At 39.5% G+C, this 11,482-nt stretch overlaps 1 protein-coding gene across 2 annotated transcripts; it reads right to left on the minus strand.

The window, feature by feature from the left end:
* Nucleotides 1-410: 410 nt before the first annotated feature.
* On the minus strand, nucleotides 411-4,473 carry LOC131316630 (F-box/FBD/LRR-repeat protein At1g13570-like). 2 transcript variants are annotated; one of them, XM_058346059.1, is made up of 4 exons: nucleotides 4,207-4,473; nucleotides 1,566-2,485; nucleotides 1,302-1,460; nucleotides 411-1,204 (listed from the first exon to the last, which is right to left on the minus strand). In XM_058346059.1, exons 2-4 carry the CDS (start codon nucleotides 2,418-2,420, stop codon nucleotides 917-919), a joined length of 1,302 nt encoding a protein of 433 aa, XP_058202042.1. In that variant the 5' UTR covers nucleotides 2,421-2,485; nucleotides 4,207-4,473; the 3' UTR covers nucleotides 411-916. The 2 variants fall into 2 exon arrangements, with proteins under 2 accessions (XP_058202042.1, XP_058202041.1); XM_058346058.1 differs by lacking the exon at nucleotides 4,207-4,473 and adding an exon at nucleotides 2,617-3,307.
* Nucleotides 4,474-11,482: the final 7,009 nt, after the last annotated feature.

The raw sequence follows: 11,482 nt of genomic DNA on the forward strand, positions 1-11,482 counted from the left end.
TTAAGAATATTGTTAAAGCTTACAATTCAATACTGGTTTGTTCAGCTAAATCATATTTCCCTTGTACTCCAAATTGTTAGCCTCTCTAATTCACTCCTCTCCAATATCGATGGTTACCAACCTAAGATATAAAACGCACACGCTATACATAGAGAGAGGCAAAGTGTAAAAACTACAGAAACATTGTTCTAGGGTCTGGAGCTCAACAAATATCGCCATTCAATCAATACCTAACACTCCAACTGCGCAATGAAGTCTAAATTATCAATTACGCATACGTATTGCGCTTGTCCCCTCATCATTTATTTCCTTAAACGCATGCCGGTTGATCTTCCTCCATGAGCAACATACAATCACAAGGTTATATAAACCAGCCCGTATAAGAAGGGAGAGGATAGACAACATAGACAGGGACAATTAGACACTCGTGTCCGTTATGCATAACAATCGAGTATATATGTTTCTCATACAGCGAGTGGAAGGAATATCAAGAGAAGAGAGGCCAAAGGAATGTCAACTCCTTCAAAACTCAGACTACTCAACCCTTTGAGGCAATAACATGTCCTTTCACAGACCCTCTATTGTATCCTTCAAGTTTGTGCGGGTATTCATTGAGTAGGCAGTACTGCCAGGCCTCAATTGTATCCTTCTAGGATGTGTACATGATCGCAAAAGTAATGTGATTAGAAGAAACGGAAAAAGACTGCATAAGAATTGCAGAAAATAAAGCACAGAAAGACCTTCATTACATTAGCCAACAATTTCCATGAGCAGCAAGGTTCCAAAAGAGTACCAAGACCCAGAGTTCAAACAGTGAGAGCAGCAAACATCCAGCTAAACACGAGAATCCATAAAAGCCAACCGAAAGAAAAGTAGCCCCAGGAGGTAAGCTGTTCAACTTGGTCTTCATATGCCTTTACTTTGAGAAAGTGATTACTGCTTGAGCTGACGCACGTCGAAATCCTGTCAACTCTTCCACAATCCTCAATCTTTCAGCAACCTCCTTCGACTTCAGCCTGATAAGCATGGTCTCCAGCATGGGAGATTTGGCTAACAGAAGCCTAATGAACTCCCTTTCAACCTTTGTGCCAGACACCTCTCCCAGCTGCACAAACCGAAGCCTATTTAAGGAGACATCTGACCAGCCTTCCCCGTCAAAAAGTTCTACAACAGGATCAATAGCGGCAGTTGCACGGTGGAATGCCTGCAGTTTATAAAGAAGAAAAGGGCACATGACTTAGCTAAAGGTTTTATTAAAAATACATTACAAAAAATACAATATAATATCTGCCATTACTCACAAGAATATGAAGTGCTTTCAAGTTTGGGGAGCTTCTGATAAAGTAACTAACAGTGGAGACCTCATCTGGTTCCCCAAAACAGACATCATTCAACTGGAGATACATGAGGTGGTCCAAAGTAGTCGGAAGCCTTTCTCGGATGCCACTAGCAGCCATGCACTAAAAGCAGAAGATAAAAACTAACAAAATCAAGATGGAAACTCACTTGGAAAACAAACACAAATTGATAAAAGAATAACGAAGGTTTTAGTAAGCCAATCTTACCTTCACATAATGATAGTCTAATGCCAGACCCACAACCACCGGTATACTACAAAGAAGCATGGCAGAGTTGGATATTTCTCCTTCATTAAATCCTAAATGATTCCTCCATCCTTTCCAAAATACTGAGACACCCGCACCATGAGGAATTTTGACGTGAAAAGATTTGAAAAGGCATTCACACCAAAGGTATTTAATATTAGGAGCCACAATTTCAAGGTAATTCAAACTGGTGGGGCTACGAAGTTTCAACGATTCAAGTAGTGGGCAATTGGAGGTCAGACTTGAAAGTACGTCACCAGAAATGGAAACTTCATAAAGCACAAGGGAAAGGAGCCCGGTAAATGCTTTAAACCCAGGAGGAGGTTTAAACACACAAGAACGGAGATTCAAATGCTCAAGTTGTAGGCACGAAAATAGAGTTGATGGCAATTTGTAACGTTCAACTTCACCCTTCCGAATGTAAAGCTTGAATTCTCTGATGCCAGTCTTTGACACGAAAAATATCAACGGGTCAATTTCAGGACAACTTTTCAAATCTGCTAAGGATAGAGTGAACTTCAGTAATGGTCCCTGATGGAGTAGCAGAACTTTATAAATAGTCAACATAAGTTTATCTGTTGTTGCCCTCACTACTGATCCTCTGCAGAACTCATCATTAAATACAAGTTGGGGAAGTGTGGTCCACCTATACCTCCATTTCCTTGACAAAACACTTGTCCTTGCTGCATCCTGTATCGTCAAACATACCAAGATGTTATCTAGGACATTGTATGGAAGATTACTGATTATGTCTGGAGTAGAGCAACTCATTGTCAATTTTTTCTGGGTAGATCCTGCGCCACCCGTTTCCATCATGTTACTAACTATCCCCACAAATCAAGAGGTCAGCTCCCCAAGCATATTTATCTTTGTTACATTACCTGGCACAAAATAGAATAAAAACAAGGAACAGTCCATTATCATCTCTCTTATGATAACAACCTATTACGCATATTTGCAGATGTAGAAAGAAACAAAATAGAAAACATCAGGAGTAAAATTCCCCCAATACTTATCCACCAGAAGACTAACTGCACACTTCTTTAGAGATTCAGCAGTTCCAGCGGCATCACGATAATTATTTTAGGCTACACATTGGCAAACGTAATTTCCTGAGCTCTATGAAGGAAATCACATTCATCAATAGCTGGATAATTTGTTAAATAGAAACTGAAAATCATTATCATGTAGTGTTGATAAAGAACAGATGTAGAGGCATGATGTCTTAAGGTCTGCAGCAGTTCAGCTGTCTTTTAAAACTTAAGAGTCTTCTTTTATCTCTGTGTTCAAAATAAGTTCAGAAGATAAATTGACAAGATTTAGACTTTAACAGGGATTTAAAATTTGGACTTGAGTTTTTTTTTTTTTAGAATGACTTTAAGATGTCCAGCTTTTGTGACTAATTTTATTCAATTGAATGACCTGAGGAAGGAATTGCCACTAGCTCAAGGCTGTATGCGACGATGTATTTTTGAATTGACTTGCTGAGGCCCTTAGAAGAAGAAAGTCATAGGATTAAAACCTTTTTCAAACCCTTGCCCCAAGATAGTGCTAATACAACACCTCGAGACAACTAATCCACTCAATGGGTCCATCTTCAACCCATACTTGAACTTTTACTGAAATTTAACATTTTTGAGTAAAAGTTCTGTTTGATGTGAAGTACTCTAAAGAGCCATCTCAAATCTAGTCAATTTAGAAGCTTCATTGATGACATACTTGCAATTAAATAAAAAATAGAATTCATAAGGATTTATTTAAGTCCACTCCTATTACAGTAAAACTTGGTTTGACATAAGTTTGGGTCAAGTGATGTGGGGTATAAAGATTATTTTCATTAAATTTGACATTGACTCAAGTACTCAACACTGATCATACACAGTATCCACTTTGCAAGTAATGTTTCTAAGGAACTAGATTCTAAGTCCATCTGGTAGACTGGAGGGTTCAGGTTATGCAATTTTGGGGCCCTTCCCTAACCCACGCTGATAATTGAGACCTAATGTCTTAAAATTCACTAGGCGCTATTTGAGTTGAAAAGGGCCACCTAGCGCCTAGGCTGGGACGAGGTGTCAACTAGTCGGATGCCTAATCTAGGCATTGGACCACCGCCTAGCGCATAGTGCCTTGGCGGAAACTGGTTGGCTCTACACAGCCGACTTTATAACACTGTAGAGACCGTTCACTTTTTAGATCTCACCAAGAACATGATATCCGCACAAGGTGGTTTTGGTGGGATTGTTGTTGTCAAGTAGCTCTAAAAAGTTAACAGTCTTGATTACCGAGGTGGGTCCGGAAAAGACACTGCATGAACTGCAACATCCAATCCATTATCCATCCAATGGACCGGAGAGAATCAAGTTCCTGTTTTTAATGAGTTTCTCCAAAATAAACCACAACTTGGGAGTCCATCAAACTCTAGATTCAGTTATCCCCCTTTTTCTTTTCTTTTTTTCCATTTTTTGGCGTTTGAGTGATTTTAGGGATTTGAGTACTCGCAGTTTACATTGTCAAATGCACAGTCTCAGGACAATAATAACCAAAACCAAAGCAGCACAATGAAATTTCCATAGAAGAATATACTAAGGATTTCAAGACTTACCTTACATTGGTGTCTCTTGAAATTCCCTAATGACGATTATTTTAGCTCCTCTGCTGCTAATTCCCAACTCTACAAAGATTCCCAGTAACTAATGAAAAGTTTCATTGAACAAGGGAGCGGTGGAGGAGAGGGTTTTGAGCGAGACAAACGAAAAGAGAGGACGTTTCATTTCAACACTCGGAAAGAGCAAAGACATCTGGGTGGGAGGTTCCTCAGCAGTTATTTTCTGGGAGGTTCTTCATTTGAATTTTTTCTTTCGAGAGTAGCAGGGCCAGAGTGAGAGAGAAAGAGAAATAATTAAAAGTACGGGATGTTTTGAAAAATACTTTTCAAAAACTATTTAAATCAAACAAAAGCGTTGGTTTCTGGAAAAGTCCTTTTTCTTTTCTTTTTGGGATCTGTTTTCTAGAAAAGTTCAAGCAAAGAAATTTAGAAAGAGTGTGTGTGTGTGTTTTTGGACTTTTATGTCTTTTTAATTTGTGTTTGTAGCAATGCTTACTTAATTACCGTATATTAAAATTTGATATCAATGTCACGAGTCTCTTTTCGGTACGCACCGGTATTGTCCAAATCTATTATCTTACATTTCTAATTTAGTTTCGTCTCAGATTCCGGTCGATACCGAACAGTATAGAGTATTTTTAAATTTATTTTATGCTTCTATTACCAAAAAATACCAGTCGATATCGGTAAATATCGGAGGATACCAGACTAATACCCATTTTCTAAATTTTCTAATATATGTGTATATTATACTAATAAATTTTCTTATGTAGAAAAATAATACTAATAGCGATAAGTTCGACACAATACCCAGTATCTCACCGATACCAGTACGTATCATACCAGAAGGAAAATGGGTACTTTAGTCGGTATGGTATTTAGAACATTATTTGATACTCCCTCCGTCCCCTTTTTAAAGTCCAGTATTCCATTTTGGACTGTTTCTTAATAAGTACCCATTTTGTGAAGTTAGCGAGTAAAAATTGGTACATTTTTTATTTTGCTCCTAAAAGTATATTCCATTTTGAAAAGTTAGTGAGTAAAAATGTAATGATGATGCTTACATAGAGGGTAAGTAGAGAAAGTGGAAGTAAAAGTTGATGTTAAAGGTGTAATGATGATATTTTCTTAAAAAATTGGAATTATAAAACATGACACTTAAAAAAAGACGAAGGGAATTGTATTTTGAAGAAAGACAACGTTATCGGTTAAGAATGTGCGAGAGTCTGTTTTGACTAGTTAAGACAAATCCTCAATCAACCCGTAATTGATATGGTTGAATATTTTGGCTTTTTTCGTTTGATAATTTTGGATATTTTAGTTTTGGTAGTGGATGAAAAGAAAAATAGGGTAATAATTGGAGGGAGGGATAATAAGTGGAAAGAAATAGAAATAGAGATGAAATTAATAATTGAAAAAATATTGTAATGAGTAGAAATAAATATAAGATAATAATTGAAAAATAAAATTAAAACAAAGTTAAATATCAAAACGAACAAGACCTTTGTTATTCTCGCAAGCTGTTGTTTTATGGAATATTTAAATATCCACCATCTTTATTCATACCATATAAGAATTCATCCCGCTCTTTTTTCATGCTTATGATTTCATCCTTTTAGTGTATAAATTACATTTTTTACTCTTTTCACTATGATATACATATATTATGTTATATTGCTTTACTAATTTAGTGGGATTGGATTGTTTTCCCAATTTAATGGGATTGGATTGTATTATTTTCCTAATTCAATGGTATTTGGTAAATTTTAATATGATTGATTACTTTTTTTTTAATCATAGAATGTATTTGAGGAGCGATATTTGTAGGAATATAACATGATAAGTTGACCATATCTTTGCATTTTTTCTTCATTCTTCGAGTTGGCCAACAGAACATGGCTAAATTGCCATAAAAATATATATATATATATATATAACATTACATCCTCAAACCGTTACATGGTTAAATAACCAGGACATTACATGGTTAAATTACCGGGACATGACACAGTTAAATTACCATGACATTACATGGTTTAATTTTGGGATGAAAATTTCTTACGATTACATCCTAAAATCCTCGGCCTATATAGACAAGAATTTTGGGATGTAATTACTTACGATTACATCCTAAAATTCTTGACCTATATTGTAACGCCCCGCTATTTTTTAAAAATAAACTTCAAAATACACTGTATTTCAAACACTTCTAGGCCCCTATTTTCTTCATAAATAAATTACATCACCAAAATAAACTTAAGCCGCCTTCCAAATAATATTCTAGATACTCCAAAATTATCAACTCTTCCAAGACCTTTCTGGAATTAATCCTTATATGCTCCGATTCAATTTCCTCTAATCCGACTCCACACCTGAAAAAGAAATTATCCGGGAAGTATACGATACAACAGAATATGTAGAGACCCGAAAATTTCGTTAATTATTGAAATGATTGTAAAAAGGGCAAATTTGGAAAGTATGGTTTATTTGGTGGATATTTGATTTGAGGACCGAAGTGAAAGAAGTGAGATTTGAGGGTGTATTGACGTAATGTAAAGATATAGGGGTATAAGTATGTGGGTGTGTGTGTAGGGAATCATTTCATTCCCTCATTTCTCTCTCTCCCTCACGTCTCTCTCTCTCTCTCCACCGATCTCTCTCTCTCCCTCTCTTGCCCCTTCACTCAAAACTTCACTTAATCACCCAAAAACAGCAAGAATCAACCTCCCTCTGGCCTTGCAATCTCGTTCTTAAGCTTGAAAATCCTTGAATTTCACCGGGTAAGGCTCGAATCGAAGTTTTGAGGTTCGAAGAAGCTAGGGTTTGCTCTAATCTTGTAGATCTTGGTTATTGTCGCGAGGTAGAGATTTATTTACCTCTTTTATGTGTTTATATGTTGATTTGATGCAAGAATCGATCATTGTTTGTCTCCTTTGGTTCATTCGAAAGCTGTCAGAAATCTGCAAAAAATCGCCCAAATCGTATAGGGATCGATCCCTAAACTTGGGGGATCGATCCCCCCTTTCATTTCTGGTCCAGCAAGCCCAGGGATCGATCCCTGGTGATGGGGGGATCGATCCCTCCTTTCTCTGGAGTTTCTGCTCGTTTTTCGGGTTTCAGCCCAACTTCAAACGGCCATAACTTTCTCGTCCGATGTCGGATTCATACAAATTTTATATCGATTTGAAGGTCTTGAAATTAGCTTTCCATTTCCACCAAAATCACCTAAAGAATCTAAGTAAAAAAAAAGTTATAACTGTTAGAGTGGGGGTGTGTTGGTCTCCTAACATCCATTGGCTACTCCTAGGATCCTTATTTTGTCATTATGACTTTCTATGATTAGTAGATGTTATTTTCGACCCGTTGGCATTCCGTTAGTAAGGAATGGATAATAGCTTACTTGGTTAAAGTGTCAATAAGATGCAACTTGCGAATGAATGACTGTTTGTGAACGTTTGTGGTATATTGTGATATTGTTGGCATGTCGTGACATACTTTATGAATGAATGTGGATTTTGAAAAGCTTTAACTTGTATGTTGAGTGAGGAAATAGTTGTTTGGGTCGGTGGTCGATTTAGGAAGTCTCGTAACGCAAGGGGTGGTAATACGAAGACTTACATGGTCTCGTAACGCATGGGGTGGTAATATGGAGATCCTAAATGTTGGTGCACACCGTAACGCTAGGGGTGGTAATACGGTGACTCTTGTAGTGCTATACGGTAACGCAAGGGGTGGAAATACCGATGGTGGAGATTAGTGAAGAGTGTCGTGTCGAAAGGTAGAGTTGCTCGAGTCTTATGAACAATGTGGTTAATTGGTGATAGTGACAAGTCTTAAAATGGTGTTATGAATGATTGGCATCCCTTTGAAATGATTCCTATCTATCGATTGAGTTATACTTTCATGTTTTCATCTCTCTGCACTCGTCTTCATGTTTGCACATAGAATTGGTAAAGATTTTCCTACTGGGCTTGTAGCTCAACCCAATCTTTCTTTTCAGGTTCAAACGCTAGGCAATAGGTTGCATGCATCATGTGCTTGACAGTGACAGACTTTTGGGAGCTAACTTTGTTTTAGTTACTTAATCATCTTCTGTAATTGACTTTCTTTTGGTAAAGATGAGTTTGTAACTATTCATTTTAGAAATTTCTTTTGATTGAACAGTTTGTAACTTAACGGTTTGATCGTACAAGTACTTAAGATCTATTTGGGGCTGGAGTGCCAAGATTGTAAAATTTCTAAACTTGGGGACTTGTTTGTAAACTAAACAAGCGGGGCAAACTCTTTTGGTTAACATATGTTATATGTGAGTCTCTTTTATTGAAATGTATTATTTAATTAAGTTAAAAATCGAGGGCGTGACAAATTGGTATCAGAGCATCTAGGTTTGAATACTTTGAGACCGTGGGGAGACTTTTAGTCTCATGGGTTCAAAATGTCATGTCATTTTCATAACATATGTGTGCTTGTGTGCATTGGCATTACTTGGCTTATGTGGCATTGTGTTTGAATATTGTAGAGTGGCGTAGAGTTGTTTTGACCCGTGTTGGGATGGTTGGGGGCTTAGACCTCATGAATTGACGTTGTTATTGATGAACCTTTCATTTCTTATAACTGTAGCAAGATGCCTCCGAGAACGCGTGTTAGAGCAGGTGAGATCGAAAGAAGGGGTGGCCGTGGTCGTGGCCATGGTCGTGGTCGAGAAGCGCCGGTTGAGGATGAGGTTAGCCAGCTTGGGGAAAATCCTAATGGTAATCCGGGGGATGGGGCCGAACGTGGTCAGGGAGAGGAAGTACCGGTAGTTCAGAATCCGTTTGCTAGGGATTTCGTTGCGGCTTTTGCAGCTGTAAATCTTTTAAACCCAGCTCCTAGGGAAAGTGCAGATAGTCATGCGATGTCAGCAATGAGGGAGTTTAGTCGTAGAAACCCGCCAACTTTTGATGGGTCGAGCAGTGACCCTCTTATGGCCGATCATTGGCTAGCGCAAATTTGAAAACTCTTCAGGGCTCTTCAAATTACGGAGGACGACTTGCGAGTCAATATCGTAGCCGTTCAGCTTACGGGGGAAGCGAATGAGTGGTGGGAATCGGCATTGGAATCAAGAAAGGACGTGAGGAGAGCGGCAAGGACTGCGGCTCAAGCAAATGAGCTGAATGTTGAGAACATAACTTGGGCCGAATTTGAGATGCTCTTCGAGGAGCAGTATTTTTCGAAAACGAGTCGTGACCAATTAAGAGAGGAGTTTGAGAAGCTAGAGCGAGGGAATATGACCGTATCGGAGTATGCCTTAAAATTTCAATCTTTATTCCGTTTTGCGCCGGAATTGGTCGCTACTGAGGAAAGGAAGTGTAGGCGGTTTGAAAAAGGCTTGCACGATACCGTGAAGAAGTTTGTTATAGCACAACGCAAAGGAAAGTTTTCCGAAGTCATTGAGTGTGCGAGGAGCATCGAGACACCGAAGGAAGCACCAAAAAATCCCAAGGTTTGGGAACCGAGACAACCAATGGGGGGAATGAGTTCATCGTCGGGAAGTTTCGGTAGTCAGGGGAGAAAAAGGCAAAGGGATCAAATGTCGACATCGCAGGGTCCATCAAACTTTAGGCCTCCACCTTCTTCTTCGTTTGGAGCTCGGGGAGTTTCCAACAGACCTTCGATCGTATGCCATGAGTGTGGTCAGGCGGGGCACATTCGCGCCCAGTGTCCGCGACTTTTGAATACATGCTTTACTTGTGAAAAGGGTGGCCATTTTGCTAGAAATTGCCCGCGTGGAGAAGGGGCACGTAGTAACTTGGGATCGGTTTAACAGCCGAGGGGTGGATAGGGTTCTGGTCGGCAGTCATTTCGAGGCACCCAGAGACAGCAGTCTCATTTCCGTCAGACCACTTCGGTTCGGGGATCTCAGGCTGAGAGAGGAGCTAGTTCATCTACACCCACTCAGGGTTCTGGTCATCGTGGTGGACACATTCAGAGTCAGATGACTCAGGGTAGGGCTTTTGCTATCACTTCGGCTATTCCGCCTCCACCACCTCATGTTACTTCTCAGGCCCCGGAGACTTCGGTTGTGAGGGGTACAGTTCTCTTGTTTAACTCCTTTGCTAGAGTACTCTTTGATTCTGGAGCTTTTCATTCATTTATTGCTGCATCATTTGCTTGTGCATTGGAATTGGAAGTCGAGAGTATCAGTCCTCCGTTGTTTGTTGACACACCTATAGGAGGTAGGTCGCCGTTAGATCGCATTTGCCGGGATTGTGAACTTATTATCCGAGATCGTCGTTTTAGCTTTGATTTTATCATGTTGAACATGTCGGGGTTCGATCTTATTTTGGGAATGGATTGGTTGTTTACTTTTCATGCCACCATAGATTGTTTCAAGCGTCGGGTCTGTATTTTTCTGCTTGGGGGTGCTTGTTTTGAATTCTTCGGGGAGCGTCGGGAACCAATCGAACCGTACTTGTGTGAGTCTCGGGAGCAAGACTCGATGTATGCCTTATTAGCGAGTTTGGCCTTAGATGAGGACGTGTCCGCACGTGGGGAGTTATCCCTTGTTGTTTGCGATTTTCCGGATGTGTTTCCAAAGAGTTACCAAGTTTACCACCTGAGAGAGAAATCGAATTTTCTATTGATTTACTTCCTGGTACCGCTCCTATTTCCGTACCTCCTTATCGCTTTGCGCCCGCCGAGTTAAGAGAATTGAAGACTCAGTTACAAGAATTAGAGGATTTGGGGTTTATCCGTCCGAGTACGTCACCATGGGGAGCACCAATCTTGTTTGCTCAAAAGAAAGATGGGTCGCTTCGTTTATTTATTGATTATCGGAAGTTGAACCGCGTCACCATTAAGAATAAGTACCCTATGCTGAGAATCGATGACTTGTTTGACCAACTTCGAGGCGCAACTTGCTTTTCCAAGATTGATTTGAGGTCCGGTTACCACCAGTTGAGAGTTCGGAGAGAAGACATTTCTAAAATTGCTTTTCGTACTCGTTATGGTCACTATGAGTTTGTTGTTATGCCCTTTGGATTGACAAATGCACCAGCGACTTTCATGGATCTAATGAACCGTATTTTTCGTGCCTATCTTGATCGTTTTGTGGTCGTTTTCGTGGACGATATTCTCATCTACTCGTCATTAGAGGAGGAACATCGATCTCACCTTCTATCATTCTTGAACTCTTGAAAGAGCACCGTTTGTATGCCAAGCTTAGTAAGTGTGAATTTTGGTTGTCCGAAATCAAGTGTTTGGGTCAAGTTGTATCGAAAGATGGGGTGTCCGT

Source organism: Rhododendron vialii, chromosome 2a (genome assembly GCF_030253575.1).
Source record: "Rhododendron vialii isolate Sample 1 chromosome 2a, ASM3025357v1".
In the NCBI taxonomy this organism is placed as follows: Eukaryota; Viridiplantae; Streptophyta; class Magnoliopsida; order Ericales; family Ericaceae; genus Rhododendron; species Rhododendron vialii.